Source organism: Caloenas nicobarica, chromosome 20 (genome assembly GCF_036013445.1).
Source record: "Caloenas nicobarica isolate bCalNic1 chromosome 20, bCalNic1.hap1, whole genome shotgun sequence".
Taxonomy (NCBI): domain Eukaryota; kingdom Metazoa; phylum Chordata; class Aves; order Columbiformes; family Columbidae; genus Caloenas; species Caloenas nicobarica.
Genome location: NC_088264.1, coordinates 3,545,744 through 3,564,365, shown reverse-complemented (window position 1 = coordinate 3,564,365; position 18,622 = coordinate 3,545,744). Strand labels below are relative to the sequence as shown.

Here is an 18,622-nt window from a genome sequence, read left to right as displayed (position 1 = left end):
ACAAGGTCTCCCCGGAGCCTCCTCTTCTCCAGGCAACCACCTCCATCAAGGACCACGCTTTGGAGGGAACAAGAGGCTCAGCTGCTGCGGCTTTGCAACCCTAAATTTGACCTGCTCAACCACCCAGCTGACAAAATCTACAGCTTTTCATGAGAAAACCCAGAGAAGCAAAGCCCAAAGAGGACCTGTCGCACAACCCACGGCAGCTCGGCGTGGAAACCCACTGCGGCAGAGCAGCCTCTGCCCCACTTCCCCATGGCGGGGCCGCCTGGGGTGACGCCAGTGAAGCCACTTCCTGGCAGTTTTGCGACACAGAGGCAGAAGCAGAGGCAGAAAGGAGACAGAGAGAGGCTGAGCAGCGCCGCGAGGAGAGGGACAAGACCCAAGACACGGCCGGGGACCCTGCATCCCGCTGCCAGTGGCCATGTCCCTGGTGGAGACGATCCGTCTGTGGCAAGAAGGGGTGTGCGCGGCGGATGGGAAGGAGTGGCAAGCAGCCCTGGACGCCTTCACGGCCGTCCAGCACCCCCCTGCCAAAATCTGCTTTAACATCGGCTGCATCCACCTCGTCCTGGGGCAGCTGGCCGAGGCGGAGGAGGTAAGGGACAGCGCCCGCAGGCAGCGGCGAGTTTGCACGGAGACCTGCCAGACAGATGGACGCACTGGGAAAGGGAGGAACTAAGGGCCGCGGTCTAAGGGAAGGATTCGGGACTTTTTAAAGCATGACAGCCCCGGGCTCTTCCTGCTGAACCTGTTTTCTTGGTGAGTCAGAGGCAAAGCGGCAGCAGAGGTGCAGCACAGTTTGCCGCCGGTGTTTTCTCCCTCCCAGAAGTGACCGCGGGGCACTGAGCTGCCGAGCGAGCAGTGGCAGATGCTTCCAGCTCAAAAAAAATTAGGAGCCTGGGACAGGCTCTACCACCCAGTGCCCAACGCTGCAGGGAGACATCGCCCACAGAGCCCAGCTTAGGCCCCTTGGCTAAGGGAGGACAGGTATAACCGCTCTAAAACCCTCGGATTTTTAAAGGTTTGCTCTTCTCCCCATCTTTTTGCCCCGTTCCTACCTCCGTGCAGGCGTTCACCCGGAGCATCGGCTGCGACAAGCACCTGGCAGTGGCTTATTTCCAGCGGGGGACCGTGTTTTACCGCAGGCAGAAGTGAGTGGAAGGACTTAGCGTCTCGGTTTTGCGGCTTGCGGAGATGCCAACCTCTGGCTGGGGACAGCCCCAGCTGGGGTGGTACCCCGGGGGCCAAACTGCAACCCCTTGAGGTAAAACAGGCTCCCGTTCCTCAGCAGCGCAGCTGGGATTAACACCAGCTTCAGAGCATCTCTCCTCCTCCTGGCGTGTCCAAAAACACTACGAGGGGATAGGAGAGACCCAACTAAACCCAAACAAGTTTCAGCAAAGACTTGGAGACACTTGTGAGGGGTACCAGGCAGCCAGAGTGCCACCATGAGGTGGTGACACCCTTGTCCTTTGCTCCGCAGCCATGAAAAGGCCATTGAGGATTTCAAAGAGGCGCTGGCGCAGCTGCGAGGCAACCAGCTCATCGACTACAAGATCCTGGGGTTGCGGTACAGGCTCTTCGCTTGCGAGGTGAGAAAGGCTTGGCCCCAAAGGGTTTTTTACCATCTTAAGAAATCTCGGGAGAAGACAGCCAACCTCTCTTTGTGCCTTGCAAAATAAAGCGAGCAAGCTGGTGCAGAGCTCTGTGCCACCACCCTGCTGTCCTGCCCTTCACCTGGCAAGGGTCTGGCTGCTCCAAGAGCTCATTTCCTTGCTCCCGTCCCTCCGGCAGATACTCTATAACATCGCGCTGGTGTTCGCCACGCTGGAGGACTGGAAGAAAGCTGAGGAGCACCTGACGCTGGCCATGAGCATGAAGAGCGAGCCCCAGCACAACAAGATCGACAGGGCGATGGAAGCCATCCTGGTAAGGAGGAGCGGGTCCCACAGCCACCACGTTTGCTCACGGGGAGGAGGGAGAAAAATCCCAGTGACAGAGAAACCAACTTTTAGCTACAGCTTTAGCAAAGCAGGAGAAAAATGCAGCCGGCTGAGCAAAATGTGGGTGTTGTACTGAGACGTGAGTCGGTGGGAAGAGCTTTGGGTCCCTGGGGTGGCAGGGATGGGAAGACCAGGTTAAACGGACCATATCAGGGCTGTCACGGTGGAGTTTTGACTTTATGGAGCAAGATCTTAGCCCCAGGGGCAGGAGGAAGGGGACAGTCACTGCTCTCACCTCTGAAGAGCACATGGAGGGTGTTGGTCTGTTATCCCAAGTAACAAGCAACAGGATGAGAGAAAACAACCTGAAGTTGCACCAGGGGAGGTTGAGGTTGGATCTGGGGAACAATTTCTTCCCCAAAGGGCTGTGGGGCATTGGAACAGGCTGCCCAGGGCAGTGCTGGAGTCACCGTCCCTGGAGGGGTTGGACAGACGGAGATGAGATTCTCAGGGACATGGGGCAGTGCCAGGGGTGGGTTAACAGTTGGACTCGATGATCTTGAGGGTCTCTTCCAACCAAAATGATTCTGTGATTCTATGACATCTCTGTGCTATAGAAGCAGAAGGTGTGCGAGCTGGTGGCCATTCCTGCGGGGAAGCTGTTTAGACCAAACGAAAAGCAGGTGGCTCAGCTGGAGAAGAAGGACTACCTGGGAAAAGCTATGGTAAGAAAGAAGGATCTTCTCCATTCAGGCCAAGCCTGGAGGTTGAAGTGAGGTGCTGACCACCCTCTCACCACCCCTCCGAGCTGCTATCTGCTGGGCTGTGCCTTGGGGAGGGGAAAAGAAGATATTTAACATCTGACACCCACAAGTGATCTCCAGTTCTCTCCCTGAAGAACACCAACATTTATGAACTTTCCAAACAATGTTTAAAGTTGCCTACAGGAGGTAGGGGCTTGATTTGAACTCTGACTTGCTTCAACATTTGTAATCAAAATATAAAGGGAAACTTTGAGGTTACAGTGACTCTAACTGCAGTAAAGATGAGGCTGAGCTGAGACCTTGCCACAGCTGAGAGGAGAGTTTTGGTACCAAAAGCATTCAGCCTGTAGTCAAAGATACTTTGCCTAAAATCTTGAACCTGAAGCATCCCGAGGAGCTTGACTTGGCCAACAGCAAAGGAGGAGGGTGGGCGTCAGAGGTCATCAAGTCACTGTCTGTCTGTCTTTGGCTCTAGGTGGTGGCATCCGTGGTGGATAAAGACGATTTTTCAGGATTTGCTCCGCTCCAACCACAGGTAAGTCACCAGTGATGAACAGCGACCTTGGTGAAGGTTCAGGAGAACACAGGGATGGGCGTCACCCCCCAGCTCTGTCTCACGGCAGGGAGCAAACAGCAGCATCATCACCCTGAACTTTCTGCTACTGCACGGAGAGGGGGCAGATGCTGCCCCTGCATCTCAGCTGATCTCCTCATCATCAAACCCACCTACATTTGTGGCCGAGGCCAAGCCGGTTCCCCAAACAAGGAAGCAGCGGCTGGGCAGCACATCTTCTGCCCCCACCGGGCAACAGCTTTGGCAGGGAGCGGTCTCAGACCCTCCCTGTAAGATTAATCGGGTTCATCTATCTCAGCTCAAGCCATCAGAGAAGCAAGAGCTCCATCCTCCTCCTGGTTCCCAAAGCCCTTTGCATTTTCATTGCCATTTTCCTGATGAAGCAGCAGCATCTTTCCATACCTAAAGGTGCCCGGGAGTTTTTACAGGAGCATTTCGAGAGGATACGGGGAAGTGCAGCTGCTGCAGCCCACAGCACCGTTACGCAAGAGAAAATACATCATCTCCACGCAGCCAAGTGTTGACACGTCGCTGCAGGAGTCAGGACTATTTCAAGTAGCTTCTTCAGGAGGTTGATAAAATCCACCAGAGACCTCAAAATACTTAGGCAGGAGAGACCATAAAGCAGGACAACGGTAGCTGGGGATTTTACAAGCACAATAAAGGGAAGGTACAGGGAAGCACAACACTGCTTAAACCAGCGGATCTCAAATCCGCAATCTCAGCCCTCTGTGAGCTGAAACCAAAGTCACAACTGACACCAGGACTGTGCCTCTGAAAACCAGCCGCAGGTGGAGGAATTTGGAAAGTGCTCATTTGAAGGAGCAGAGCCACAAAAGGCAGTTGCCAAAAACATACTGCAGCCAGCTGCAGAGCAGCAAAAAAATCACTTTGGGTTCAAATCGTCTGCCCCAACACCAGCTCAGGGAAAAAAGAACCATGTCGGGGTGACGGTAGAAGGCTGCAGGACATTTCTGCAAAGCAACTGAAATCTTCCAGATTACTGATAATTTTCTTTTTGTCTTCTTGTTGGCAGGCCACTGGTCCTCCGCCCAGGCCCAAGACCCCAGAAATCCTCAGGTAAGTTGGATGAAGGACGGGCAACGCTGCTGACCTGTGCAGCCAGGCCCCACCCCGTCCTGCACCATCACACCTGAGCACCCAGCAGCACCCAAAGCTCGGGGGGGGACGGGGAAAGGACCATAGGAACAAGGAGCCAGAGGTCTGGGTTCCCCTGCAAAATAAGCCAGCGATGTCACCCACCTGCCTGACCCGGTCGCTGCTCCCGCACGCAGGGCTCTCGAAGGGCAGCCGCACCGCGTACTGTACGAGTTCATCCCCGAGACCAGCGAGGAGCTGCAGGTCCTGCCGGGAAACATCGTCTTCGTCCTGAAGAAAGAGAAGGACAACTGGGCTACAGTGATGTTCAACGGGAAGGTACCGGGGGGGTACTTGGTGGTGGGGAGGATGATGGGGTGGATGCTGCGAGGTTCTGCAGAGGACCTGGAGAACAAAGCCTTGCTGTCAACAACCGAGTTTCTGACTCAAGTCACAGAATCAGAACCGTTTGGGTTGGAGGGCCCTTCCCAGCTCCCCCAGTGCCCCCCCTGCCATGAGCAGGGACATCTGCACCAGCTCCGGTTGCTCAGAGCCCCGTCCAGCCTGGCCTGGGATGTCTCCAGGGATGGTTCAGCCACCACCTCTGGCCAACCTGGGCCAGGCTCTCACCACCCTCATTGTTAAGTCCCTTCTGTCCACCTGGATGAGGCCACAGGGTTCAGTGAAACCCATCCAACGTGCAGCAACAAACCTTCGCACCTCAGGGACTCCCCTGGAGTCAGGGCAGGGACAAGCTCAGCTGCATCCTCCAGCAGTGTGCTGCCTCCTTGCCAAGGAATCCCCACTCATCTCTCTTTCCTCTGCAGAAAGGAATTGTCCCCTGCAATTTCCTTGAGCCCATGGAGCTCCAGAACAAGCTGCACATCCAGGTGAGGAGACCCAGGAGGAGATGGTGTCCTGGGGAGGGCAGATGTCCACATATTCACCCACCGCCACCTATTTCTGGGCCTTGCAGCAGGACCCATAACTGCAACTCCCTCCCCCTTGTAATGCTGGAATTGGTTCTTCTGGATCACAGTGTCTTAACGTGAGCTCAGAAACCTGTGAAATCTGGGCAGACGCTGTGCTGATGGGCAGTGGTTGGCAATGCCGAGGAGATGAAGGGGTAGCGAGGTCAGCCCTCCTCGGTTCAAGACCCTGAACAAACCTTGCGAAACTGGGTTGGAGGGGAAGCTCCACGAGGCGGCAGTGCCCCAGCTCCCTTGGGAAGGGTGGGATTGGCAGCTCTACCTTGTTCCCACCCGCCACAGGAAGAAAACTCTCCAGAAGCCGAGATCCCAGAGCCACCCAGCTCCAGTGCTCCGGAGAAGCCGCGGCGGCCAGCACCAGGTCAGCGCAGGGAGGTGACAGGACAGGGGTGCTTTAGGGACAAAACCCTGGCAGCAGGTTTGACACCATCTCCTCAGTGTCCTCGCACATTGAGACCAGAGCTGGGGTTCATCTCCATCTCGTTCTGGGGCTCATTTGCAGTCAAGGGTGGAGAGACATTGAAGCACGAGGCAGAGACAGCAACTGCAGCGCTGAGGATGGAGTAAAATAGAACATGTGAGTCCTTGAGGAAAATAAGTCCCTCCGTGCTCTTAATTAGCACAGTGACTAATTGGGAAAAGAGCCTGGGGATAGGAATGGGGCAAGTGACCCAGGTGATCCAAGTGACAGAGAAGATAGTTGCGGCTCATGGGAGTTAAGGGCAAACATCACAAGGACCCAACAACCTCAAAGAGCATCTTTATGGCACCAAAAGCCATCACAGATGTAGCAGCGGGACCGCATTCAAGAGCAAAGCTCTGTTTCTTCTCACAACGAGCACGGTCGTGTCAAAGCCTTGACAAAACGTACAGCAGCTCCTTGTGAAAGGATTTCACCAAACCTGCATCGAATCGCCCTGCCTGCAGGTCCACATTTAGCTTTACAACCACAGTGAAGGACAAGGATTGTCTCCGGTTTTCAGTGTTGACCTGGGGAGATCAGAAGAGCAAAGACACTAAAACCAGCAGCTTATGTAGAATTTTTTTTTTTTTTTTAAATCCACCCAAAAAGACATCCCACCCGTAAAGCTCCTGTCCCTATAGGAAGGAAGGCACAGAGCCCAGACCTCTGCTGGGTGGTCCTATCTAAATCTTACCAATGAATCCCATTGCAGTCGATGCTGCGTCCACTCAAGGGACCACTGCTGGTGGCTCCAGGGCTGGTTGCTGGTGCTGCAGACAATGACGGGTGTCAAGGAGAAGGGCTGCAGGAGATCTGAACGCATATTTAGGCACAGAGCAGCAACATTTCTCCCATCCCATCTCTTTCTTCCTCCACAGACCACGCTCCTGCGACTGCGGCGCAGCCGAGAGAAGCAGCCAAGGTAACATCCCTGAACGTGAATCCCGAGGTCTGCACTACAAACCCATATTTATTATGCACTAAAAGGTGCTGTCCTGCCCGAAAGTGTTCCAGGTTTTCACCGTTCCAAAGTGTAATGACAAGCCTAGGGACCAGCAGGTCACCAGGACCCAACGGGGTGACTAGAGCTGCTTTTTGGGAGGTCTCCTGCAGGTCTGCTCCCCCCATGGCTCTTGGCAAAACGCTTGTTCAACTCACGTGGCACTTGAGAAGGAGAAACAGGAGAGAGCTTGGCTGTAACGCGTGTGCTCCTGGGCAGGGTCAGCACATCAGCAGGTCACGCTGTGCAGATGGGAAAACTGACAATCCCAACTGAAAAAAAAAACAAGGGGCTTGGGGGATGGACACACAATGAATGTGGCCACCCAAAAGCAACAATTTGGTTGATAAGTGCCCAACGCGTTACTGTGCTGTCTCCTGGGACAAGCCCAGGGCTGCCAACCAGCCATGCGTCCAGCCACAGCTTTGGTGGCACAACCTGCCCCGGGGGACATGCCCGAGGCTGCACACGCTGGCCGAGATGGCTCCTGACCCTCCTGATGTCCTGCAGCTCCGTTCTGGCTCAGGAGACCACAGTTTCCACATCCCAGCGCCGTCACACCCCGTCTCCCACCCACAGGAGCCCGAAGCAGCTGTCCCCAGCCCCCACGTCCTCAAGGTGCATCACAAATACACGGTCGCCCTGCAAGTTGAGCCAGACCTCTCCTACCGGGAGCTCCTGGACCTGGTTTGCAAGAAGCTGGAGCTCCAGCCCGAGCACACAGAGCTGAGGTGAGGTCCTGCTTTCAGAGGTGAGCCGTGTTTTCAGAGCTCTCTCCTTTACTTACCCCATGTCCGCCCAGGTACAAGCCTGCGGAGAGCCAAGCGCTGGTGACTCTGAGCACGGAGAACCTCGGGCAGGCTTGGAGCCAGAGCAAGGACAACTGTCTGACGGTCTGGTGCGACATCACGGAGGTCAGCGACGGCTCGCGGCGGCAGCCTCCTCTTCTGCCCGCTCCCAGCAGGGAACCTCAGCACGTTGCCTCTGCTTTCCTTGCTGTGAGCGCAGGCTCGGGGCTTTCAAAGCGAGCCGGTGACATCTGGAAAGGCAGAGGAGCAAAGCGGGGAGGAGAGGAGAAGTAGAGCTTGTCTCTCTTACCCTGGTACAAAGAAAAAGGTGAAGACAAAGGTGTCCTTACCAGCTTCTTTCCCACCCCAGGGAGAGGGATTTTTACCTGACAGCAAACCAGAGGAGTCACCACAAGAGGCAATGCTGGAGGAGACACGACTAACCCAGGTTGTAGCGCAGTACAATTACGAAGCCACCCAACCTGAAGACCTGGAGTTTCAGGCAGGAGATGTGATACTCGTTTTATCCAAAGGTAATCTGGTCCTTCCGCTGCACGGGGAGGGAGGGACCTCCCGGCTCTGGTGAGAACTCGGGCCTGCGCCTGAGATGCCGGGCAACGGCAGCAGCTCCTGCTCCGTTCAGTGCAAGTTGTGGGTTCCCAGAGTCTGCTGGTCAGGCCAAAAAGTCTCAGGAATTTGGTCAGACATGGGACACAGGTTCTTCAGTGGAGCTTAAAAGCATCACTAGGGATCTTGATCTTGGAACAATTTCTTCCCCAAAGGGCTGTGGGGCATTGGAACAGGCTGCCCAGGGCAGTGCTGGAGTCACCATCCCTGGAGGGGTTGGACATGGAGATGAGGTTCTCAGGGACGTGGGGCAGTGCCGGGGGTGGGGGAACGGTTGGACTCGATGATCTTGAGAGTCTCTGCCAACCAAAATGATTCTGTGATTCTATGATCTCTTCCCCCGAGTCCTCCTGTCCTGCTTCACGCTGGGAACCTGCCGAGCAGCAGCCTGGCTCAGGCAGCTTCACTGAAAGCAAACCTCTCCTGCAAGCTGCCGTTCACTACCTTTGATAGAGAAGAGGGCGCTCCAACCTACTGAAGTGTTTCCAGGCTCTGCTTTGCACGGTCCTGACTAACCACAGGGCTTTTGGCTTGTCAAGACCGTTCTCTGGAGCCACAAGACAAGCAGGACCCAACAGCTTTGGGGACAGACTTTTTAGCAGGGCCTGTTGTGATAGCACAAGGGGTGATGGTTTTAAACTGAAAGAGGGCAGGTTTAGATTGGACATGAAGAAGAAATTGTTGGCCCTGAGGGTGGTGAGAGCCTGGCTCAGGTTGGCCAGAGAGGTGGTGGATGAACCATCCCTGGAGACATCCCAGGCCAGGCTGGACGGGGCTCTGAGCAACCGGAGCTGGTGCAGATGTCCCTGCTCAGGGCAGGGGGGCACTGGGGGAGCTGGGAAGGGCCCTTCAACCCAAACTGTTCTGTGATTCTATGATCTTCAAGACTGCTTTCTTCAAGAATCTTCCACCAAAGCTGCTCCTCCAGCCCTACCAGAGGCTTCCCACCCACATCTCAGTTACATTTTCATCACAGCCCTGCTTCTGCCTCTCCCTGCCCCAAACAGTTCCAAGACAGGAGAGTTTCACTCGAGCCGTGTTTAACTTTACTGATCACAGATAATTTTTTAAAGGAGATGCCTCATTTTGACTGCCACCCCCACAATGGGAGAACAATCTTACTCCCGCTCCCCTCACCTGGCACCTTTTTCTGGCTGCTTTTCTTTAAGTGTACCACCTACCATTGGCCTCAGTCTTTTTAATATCAGTCTTTAGTGCGTCTATGAGAACCAAGGCTTAAATACTGACCAAGCCTCAGCAAGATCTAGCACACATTTTGGAGCTGGAACCTTTCACGTCTGTGCAGAGCGCACAGACGGGATGACAAACGATGACACTTTGCTCTGTGTAGCTGTCGCTAATTCATGCTGGCTGGCGCCATCTCGGTCCCCTCCACCGCTGCACGGCTGAGTTTTTGCACCATGCAACACCAATGACTCCCCCCAGCACAAAATCCTACTCCGTCACTGCTGAGCTAAATATTTCCCATTAAAAAGTTGGCCCTCACCTCATTTGGCTCCTCACAGCAAGTTTTCAGAGCTCCTAAGCTTTACTTAACCCAGGGTAGCACAGGCGTTTTTTGTGGAAGAGCAGGTTCAAATCCACTTCAGTTGACACCTTGAAGAGCGGAACCCGTCCCAGACCATTTCCTTGCTCTCCACACTCGGTTTCCTTGTATTCGAGGCAGTTTCTAAACCCCTATTTTGATCTATTTTTCCCACCTGTGCTTGGCAGCGCGTTCTTTCTTACCTTACAGCTTTGCTCTCCCTCCTCCTCAGCCCCTTTCCACCACGTTCCTCTCTCTACCAAACTTTCGGCTGGGCTAAAAGGTTTATCAGCAAAAAAACCTTAAAATGGAGATCTCAGGCCTGTCCGTAGCATGTGGAGGTTACTGTGCTGCTGTACAGCCCTGGGGTGACAAAAATGGTGTTAATTTTTCCTTCCAGTGAATGAAGACTGGTTAGAAGGGCAATGCAATGGGAAGATTGGCATCTTCCCCTCCGCTTTTGTTCAAAAGCCTAATGCTGAAGACCCGGAGATGTGATTTCAGAAGAGTTAAAAGGAGTTGTGGGGAAAAAAAAAAAAAATAATTCAACCGTTGCAACTGAGAAGTTCCCATATTAATCACTGCATCTGAAAACGGACTTACATTATTATTGCTACTCGTACTAAAAGCTTTGTTATTTTTACCTTTTGCATTGTTCTCTAAAAAAACCCCTGTGCTTACCGAGAGACTTGCCCCATCCTCAAAACGTGCAAGCTGCAGGTACAGCACTTCGCTTCCGAGAGGCCAAGGGCAGCAGTTTCCCCATTTTGGATCCTACCGCACATTCTGGACAAAACCTAAATCTCACCTTTATTTTTAAGGGAGCTTATCCTGAAAAGCTGCCTGGATACAATAAACACCCATCATTTTTAAAAAACCAGAGCACCTCCATCGTTTTCTTTGCCACATTTTACCATTTAGAAACTGGCTGCAAACAGCCAACATCCCGATGTACAGGTCAATGGCAGAAGGATCCGTCTCCTGCAGCTGCCACTGCGTTCCACCAGGTTCAACTACTCCAGCCTGCAACCAGAGAGCTCTGCAAGCTACTCCCGTCCCCAATTTCTGGTAAAATGCACCGCATACAGGCCACACAAACTCACGATCCAATTATCTGCGCTGAGCCTAAGTCAGAATCTCTGCCATTTATTTAGTTTTCTTTCAAATAAAAATAAATTTAAAAAAAAAAAATCAACTTCAAACCTTCTTCTGACTTCTCCAGGAAAATAATGCGTTTTTAAAAGCTCGCAGCCAAGTTACACAGGAAATAAAACACGACACAGGGGCCTGGAGAGAACATGGTTTAATTAAAGGCAAAGCTGATTTCAGCAGCTGCAGTTCTTGCACAGACAGACAAGAAACACAAAAAAAGCTTACGACACAAACCAGTTTCTGTTGGGGGCTCCTTCCCTTCCTCCCCCGGGCACCGGAGGGGGTTCCCAGCCGAGGGTCGGACGCTCATGCACAAATGGAACTGCGCGGCCGGGACCCCGGTGCTGCCGGGAGCGAGCCGCTGAACCTGGTTAGCGTGTCTGGGGTGCAAGAGTCGGTGACGGCTCGAAGACGGGAATGTGGCAGCTGCCTTGGGTGCACAGCTGGATACACAAACCGGGGCGGGGGGCGGAGAGAAGTACGGAGGGGTTCGGTTCATCTTACCGCTGGGTGGGAACTTCACTTTTTGGACTTTTTAAAGGAAATACAGCTTCAAAATGCACCAAAGAACGGGGATGTTGCTAAGGTGGAGATGGTGGGGGAGCTGCTCGTACCCCCAGGGGGGCATCGTGCCTCCTCCCTCTTCCCTTTTTGTGTTCTCTGGGGCTGCCCGGGCGTCACTTCAGCTCCTGCATGTGCTTTGCCCTGCAGCTGATTTCCAGCCCAGAGATCCTGAATCATCACAAAACCCCTCCTGCTAAACACAGCACACGGACATGGAGATTGTTTCCGGAACTTCCCTGGGAAACCTAACAAAAACGCTGTCCTTTTCTTTAACGAAGCTTCCAGTCTTCCTTCCCCCTAATAAATAGCAAATAAAACGTTTTCCTTTTCCCTTCTGCACCTTTTCACCTATGAACAGCACTACGCTTTCTTCCGCGTGTGGCTCACACACGTGGGTCCACGGGTGCCTTGAATTTCATTCTGGAACGGAAAGTTTGGGGCTGCAGCTGGGGGTTTGGGGTGCGGGGGGGACGGGTTTCTGCAGAGCTGATGAGGGGTGCATACACTCCGCACTGTCCGGGCCGACTGGTATCGGCTTTACCCAGCCCTGCTGGACCCCTGATTATTTTCTGCGAGATTTGCATGTCGGTAATGAAACTACTAGCGTCCAGCGAAGATGGGAGGATGGAGAGAGAAAGGAAAAAAAAAAAAAACCACAACCCAAACCAAACCAAAAACCATCGAAAGCTTTCTACCTACCTATTAAAATGAGTCGGGCTGTGAGTGCACAGACTAGCCTGCCCGTTGTGGGGCTAGCCACTATGCTACAGTAAAATGTACAGGAATCAAACATTAATTTAAAACCCCGTAGCAGTTAACTTGCTCGTCCAGCAGAGTTCTGCAATGCCCCGCGTCACCGCTGACAGCTCAAACACCTCCTGAGAGGAGGGCATTTCATGCTGGAGTCTCTAACCCAACCCACGGGCTGGTCAAAGCCTTTGGGCAACAGGTGAAGTGGTGTCAAGTGCCAGACTCTCCTTCACGGAACTCCTTTGCTAGCGCAAGAGACAGAGCCCCACCTCGTCACCAACCACCTCCGACCGGAGCAGCGACCAGGGCTTTCATTGCTACACACTGACTACAAAGCACGTCCGTGTACGGAAGAATTCAGTGTGATCTTACTACTGAGATAGTAATAAAGATGTTTAGGAGTAATTTTTCAACTACATTCTCAGTCAGCAAAGCAATCATTAATGGATTCCTATTTTTATCTCCCCAAAAGAGAGGAAAAGGATTGAGAAGTTCTCGTTGGCTTCTCCCATCTGCTCTTCGTTCTCAGCTTTTGCTTCCCATGTGGCCGGGGACATGCACGATGGAGAAGGTGAGAGGCGGTGATATCGGGTCACTGAGTGAGACAAACAGCAGTTCCTCTCTCCCTCCAGTGGCCCCAGGGATGGGAGAGTTCCTGGTGTCGGTTTTCTTGCGCTGCAGACGTTTTGTGCACACTCAGCGGGTCGGTGGAGCACTTACGCCCTCCTGACAGCAAGGAACAGAAGAGAGGGCTGCCACCCGCACAGGCCAGGCCTGCAAACCCAACATGCCATGGTTTATGGAGCCTTCGTTTGCGAGGGTCGCCACCTCCTTCCTCAGTGCGGCGGGTTCATGGTGCCTTGTCCGCGTTGCTGCTTCTGCTTCTGCTGCATTAACAGCTGCTCCAGGGCTGAGGGGCCAGGGTGCATCATGGAACTGGACCAGATGGACTAAAAACAAACAGCCAACACTAGTACCTCCTCGCCTTACACAGCCCTCCTCTTACAGATGAGAAAGCGGAGACAGTTTTCTATTTTCTCCCTCTTTATCATTCCTACCTGGCTTATCGTGAAAGTTAGCCAGACTTCAAAGAAGGCTTTCTGAAGAGAGGCTCCCCTAGAAGAAGCCGATCCTCCTCCAGAATCCTCATCACCATAAAAATTCATCCCACATTAACGATTACTAATTTTAGACTAGTCAAAACAAATGCTATCATTTCTTCCAGTTCTGCCAGCCTGGCCTTGTTCCGCAAAATATTCTAGAACAGCAAGAACTGGAAAACTGTGACACCTTCCAGCAGCGGTCAACACCTCCCACGCTGCCTGTGTAAGTGAATCTGCAGGAAAAAACTTTCATTTCTGACGCTGAACTCTGACGCATGTTAGGCTAAAGCCCATCGCCGGATCTTCCAGCCCCACAGACAAGGACCTGTCCCCCTGAGCTGAGTTTTGGCCAAACGTACCTTCAGGCTCTCCATAAGCACAGTTGAGGAGTCCTCCATGGTGGGGGGACCTTGGGCTGCCCAGGTGCCACTGGGAGCACCGGACTGGTGCCAGCTGCTCTCCGAAGACGACGATGTTGCTGGGAGATAGTCCAGACCGAACCCTCCCATTGCTAAAAACAGGAGGGAGACAAGTTCAAAGGAATGTAGCAAAACCATTGCAAAATAAACGCCGAGAGTCGGGAGCCCAGCACTTGCCTGGCTTCTCGGCTTTCCAGCGGTCTGCAACTCTCCTGTCTCTGTTGTCCGGAGTCCCGATGGGTCCGAAGTTGGAGAAGGGAACAGAATTGTGGTTATGGGTTGGAGGGGAGCTCGGCAAGCTGCTGGGGTTGGAGGAGTGAGGAGACTGGCTGGCTGGTGTCGAATGATCTAGTGATGACAAGGCAAGAGGAGAAAGGTCAACAGAAACCGCAGGAGCCTCCCGAGTTTGAGTTTCTTAGTGCTGCTGCAAATTCTGCCATTCCCCAGTTTTCTCCAGTGCTTTGTTCCCTCCATTACACAAGCATAATGCAAATTCCTAAGTTGCGAGTGAAAATTTTTGTGCATACACAAGAACAGAATGACTATGTTTAATGCATCCACATGCTTACCAGAAAACCAAAATCCAGGAAACCTCAAGAGGGCTGGCTACTCAAAGTGGGTTTTCCCTATGTTTCTTGAATAACTTTTCTCAAACTAAAAAAAGAATAATAAATATCTGCTTCCAGGCTTGACAAGCTGCTAAAAAAAGTCAGACCTTGAGGAGTTTGCAAGTTTACGGCTTCAACTCTCCAGGCTGGGAATGTTTTATACCTCTGTGGATCTTAAAGCAATTCAGACCAGAACGTAACCCTGAGCAAAAGAGGACAGCAAGTGCAGAAAAACTTGACTGTGGGCAGGAAGAAAACGATGCCTGAAGACACCAGAGGATACTCTGCCGTCTTGAACGAGGTGAAGGGAGAGAAAGCTGAACCCATGTGAGCCGTAAGTCCTGCTCGAATAAAAGCACTTTGCAACTCCTTCCATTTCACCCATAACGGTTATTCCTGGGTGGTTTCAAAAGTCTTAGTGTGACCAAAAAATAAAAAAACCTCATCCAGTGCAGATGTTATTTAAAATCCACTTGTTTCTTAGATTCAACTAATTCCTTCCTTCACACTCTTCTGGATTTTTAGAGTAAAATCATGATGTAACTATAATGGTTTTTATGCCTTTAAGAAAATTACTAAGGAAAAAGCTGGTTTGCTGTGTAGGCTGCTTTACAGTAAAAAACAAACAAGCAAACAAACAAACACAGAACTGTCATATATTCCTCTATATTCTTCAATCATACAGTTTCTCTTTCAAATATCTACATTATGAAATGCGGTTCTTCCTGTTTTTTCCAATGAAGCAACACTGAAAGCATACGGATTTTTGAGTTACTAAAGCCTTATTCCCAAATGCTTCTCAGGAATCTAAGTTAAGGAGATTTCAGGATTTAATACATCCTACAACTTATCCTACTCAACTACTTCTATTAAAATCCAGGTTCTTAGGCTAGACTAATTACAGAATCCCCTCATGTTTCTGAGGATATATAAAGAAAAACAGAAATCTTCAGACATAGTTAAGCAGCTTTATTTTTTTTTAATTTCCAGTTACACTTAACTTACAGTAGGTTCAGAATTAACTCAAATCCTTTTAAATCACTATACACAAGTAAAACCATAGCAGAATTACCTGAGCTGGCTGGAAGGGATGGAGACCACGGAGTCCCTTCAAAGAGAGAATATAGTGAAGTCTCCTGATGGGCAACTGAAGGGGTGACTTCTGTTTTTGTGCTGGTATTCATGTTTTTCCCATATACCTCATTGAACATGCTGTTATTAGGATACCTTTCCTGGAGGAAAAAAAAAAAGAATGTAAAAGTTTAGGTGCTGGATTTATTTTAAACACTGACACTGTACAAAGGAAACAATTACAGGTCAAAGTATTTTCCTAACTCCTTTTTCACTCCCTAGCCCCATTTTCTTTGCTCATTTTATTTAACATAAAGTTCATCACATTCTGGATCGGGACAGATTTCTCCTGGCTGGACTGCAAAGCTTTCACAGAATCTTTAAATTCCCAATACTCATGCAAAACAGATCAAGATCCTGCTCGGTTCTTTGGAAGAGAAGGGGTAACCCATTGCTTCGGAATAAAACCCTCCGCACCAGAACACTTTGAGATGCATCTTTTCAGTCAGCTCCTGGATTCTACCAAGAGCAAGGGGCGCACGAGCTCCAAGATTCACCGGTACGTCTGCAGAACCATAGCGAGGATGAATTTGGGAAGACAAGTGATCAAGGCAAAGATAATCTTGCTGATATGGACTGAAATTAAGCACCCGCATGGATTTCTTTCAGTTTTTCCATTAGCCTGAATTAAAGGATATTACCATATTTCTGCCACATTAATATTTATTTATTATTATTTATTAGCCACATTATTTTTTATTTTAATAGCTAAATGGCAAGCTCAAATAGCAAAGGGCTGCAGACTCTAGTCCTGACTTACCTGATTAAGAGAAAATCCACTGAGGGACAGGAAAGATGACGACTGAGACATCAATTCCGATGGTTTTTCCAGCAGGGACTTCTTCAGAAACCAAAAAGGGGAAAATAGCAGTTAGTGTCCAGTGTAGTGAGCAGGAGGAAAGTACACTCGCAGAAACCACCAAGGGTTTTTTGGTCACATTTAAAACATTCCTGGTATTTTAGCTCCAGCACCGTGGAGGGCAGCGGAAGCAAACTAAAAAAAAAAAAATAAAATCACTATTTTCCCTTACTAACTAATTAATACCTAAAAAAAAAAAAAAACCAACAAGCATGACAGCTGTGAGTCTCAGGCAAACCCCACCACCACAACAGCTTTTCAAATTTTAAGTGGAATACCCTGATACATCTAGAGGAGAGATTCCTGCCAAAAAACCAACACTATGGTTATGTAAAAACTTGTACAAACGAGACAAGATCCTTCCCAGTGATGAGGGGACGCCTTCAAATATAATTAGACACTTGTACGTTGCTATTGACGGAATATTTTTCAGTTTTGAAAGCATCCCTGCTGTACGGGCATTCCTAGAGAGTAAGAGCAGCCAAGCGCTGCAATTTTTTTTTAATTGGGCTAAACAGTCCAAGTTTCTCTCATCTTCATTACAAGTGACTGTGGCGAGGAAGAAAAAACCCCAGTGTTTACAGCAGAGGTTCCAAAACTCCCCTGAGTTTCCATGTTAAGATATGATGGACCGTGACCTTTTCCTTCATCTACGCCCCCTCTCATACAGCTGTTATTTCCAGCATAATATTTCTCAGCTTTGTCTTGGGTTCTTATTATGATTAAGCAAGGAAAAATAGTGTCTCTGGAACAAGCGTATTTAGGGAAGAAATAGGATCAGTTATCACTGATACAGAAATTGAAGCAAAATTATAAAATTTGGCTGGTAGACAAACAAACACCACCCAATTTAGCGTCAGGATCACCAAGTCATAGAACTAGTGAAGCCACAAGTTAAACTCTGTGATCCAAAACAAAAGCTGTAGTCTTGTTCCAAATAAAAGTTCTCTTACACTCACGCCAGATGTTTTTAAATCTATTGTTCAAACATCAAAAAAACTGAATTAGCGTCCCTCTCTCTAACATGGTCTCAGTATCTGGAACATCTTTGCTTTTATCCTGTAAATCTAAGACAAACAGCCTGATTTTCTTGGCAAGCAGCTCCTAGCTTGTTAGATTTCCAAAGCGACAACTCGATACTTTGAAAGCACATTTTAAAAGGCAGACAAAATTCACACTCTGCATATCCACACAGCTTGCATAGAGAAGAATTTCCTTCCATTTGTCAGCAGACAGCAACTGTAAGAGCTTCAAAGGGAGCTGCTGAAGAAGCAGCTATTAGTTTCTCAGCAAAGGTATCTAATGAGACAGAAACGAGTGTCTATTTTGCTAGCGGCTCCTCAGGATGGCATGTAAAATAATTGAGAAATAGACTTTAATCAGAGATTTTGAGTAGAACTCTTCCTTGTTACTGCTACTAATCTGAAATACTAGTATTTAATGAACATGCTTGTAGGCATACTAGAAAAGCATACTGCGTTTTCAGAGGCAATTTATAAATTCAGCAGCTCAGATCCTCCAGCTAGGAAGGTTTTAATATATAAATGTTAAAAGAAAAAAAATTTTTTAAAAAAAAAATCTCTCAGTCTGTCAAAAATGGTTGTATTTCTACAGGAGTTTCTGTTTATTTAGGCAGTTGCTTGCAATTTTCTTCTAAAACCATCATCTTGCTCTTTTACAATCTCTTCTGCATTTAGTTGGGCAGGTTCCCCTGTGTTTATGGAATTTTTATACACAGGTTTTAATAAGCCACACTTATTCAGATGACTTTCTGCAGCTGAATCTGTGCTCCCCCGTGCCCTTTTTTCTAAGCCCGTACAACTACAGAAGAGTGAGTGCGTTAAATGACGCATCAACGTCTCTCCTGTGGACTGTACTTAGAAAAGACGGGTTTTCAGATTTCTGAACAAATTTGGAGGCCTGGGAGCTACACCCTGGGCTGGTCTGAGCTCTGGCATGAAGAGTAGCTCAAGGGTGAGGCAAGGAAGTGGATGGGGGAGAGAAAGGAACCGCACATTTCTTACGATTTCACAGAAGAAAGAGATGCCAGTTAAGAGTGAGAAGCAGCAGTATTAACGTCAAATACATACAAAGAGGCTTCGTCCAGGAAGAGAGGCGAGAGGCCCCAGCAGAGCTGGGTAAAGATCAGGAGGATTAGAGAAAATCAGCTCTTCCTCCTCCTCCAAGGCAGCCAGACTCTTTAACAGGTCCGGAGGAAGCAGAGGGGAGCTCTTGGGGTCC

The 18,622-nt window shown here is 50.1% G+C and overlaps 2 protein-coding genes across 10 annotated transcripts in view; one reads left to right on the top strand and one right to left on the bottom strand.

Moving 5' to 3' along the window:
• Nucleotides 1-424: 424 nt before the first annotated feature.
• On the top strand, nt 425-10,314 carry NCF2 (neutrophil cytosolic factor 2). 4 transcript variants are annotated; one of them, XM_065649026.1, is made up of 14 exons: nt 425-598; nt 1,072-1,154; nt 1,487-1,595; nt 1,798-1,932; nt 2,564-2,671; nt 3,186-3,245; nt 4,321-4,364; nt 4,580-4,721; nt 5,210-5,252; nt 5,637-5,746; nt 7,414-7,565; nt 7,637-7,748; nt 7,993-8,155; nt 10,196-10,314. In XM_065649026.1, the coding sequence occupies exons 1-14, from the start codon at nt 425-427 to the stop codon at nt 10,291-10,293; spliced, it is 1,533 nt and encodes a 510-aa protein (XP_065505098.1). In that variant the 3' UTR covers nt 10,294-10,314. The 4 variants fall into 4 exon arrangements, with proteins under 4 accessions (XP_065505098.1, XP_065505100.1, XP_065505099.1 ...); XM_065649028.1 differs by lacking the exon at nt 1,798-1,932; XM_065649027.1 differs by lacking the exon at nt 2,564-2,671.
• A 759-nt stretch (nt 10,315-11,073) lies between these two features.
• Nucleotides 11,074-18,622, bottom strand: part of SMG7 (SMG7 nonsense mediated mRNA decay factor) — a 53,236-nt gene continuing 45,687 nt past the window's right edge. For 4 of the 6 annotated variants that reach the window (XM_065648956.1, XM_065648959.1, XM_065648958.1 and 1 more), the window contains 6 exons: nt 18,472-18,621; nt 16,283-16,363; nt 15,464-15,623; nt 13,961-14,131; nt 13,724-13,875; nt 11,074-13,211 (listed from right to left, as the gene is read on the bottom strand). In XM_065648956.1, coding sequence (XP_065505028.1) covers nt 13,098-13,211; nt 13,724-13,875; nt 13,961-14,131; nt 15,464-15,623; nt 16,283-16,363; nt 18,472-18,621 — 828 coding nt within the window. In that variant the 3' untranslated portion in view covers nt 11,074-13,097. The remainder of the gene's footprint in view (nt 13,212-13,723; nt 13,876-13,960; nt 14,132-15,463; nt 15,624-16,282; nt 16,364-18,471; nt 18,622) is intronic. The other 2 variants (XM_065648960.1, XM_065648961.1) reach the window with 2 other exon arrangements.

Excerpts from the sequence above, each read along its gene's own strand:
- NCF2 (XM_065649026.1), top strand. The coding sequence starts at position 425 with ATGTCCCTGGTGGAGACGATCCGTCTGTGGCAAGAAGGGGTGTGCGCG. Across the intron at positions 4,722-5,209 it reads CAGTGATGTTCAACGGGAAG|AAAGGAATTGTCCCCTGCAA; the intron begins GTACCGGGGGGG and ends TTTCCTCTGCAG. Across the intron at positions 8,156-10,195 it reads GATACTCGTTTTATCCAAAG|TGAATGAAGACTGGTTAGAA; the intron begins GTAATCTGGTCC and ends TTTTCCTTCCAG.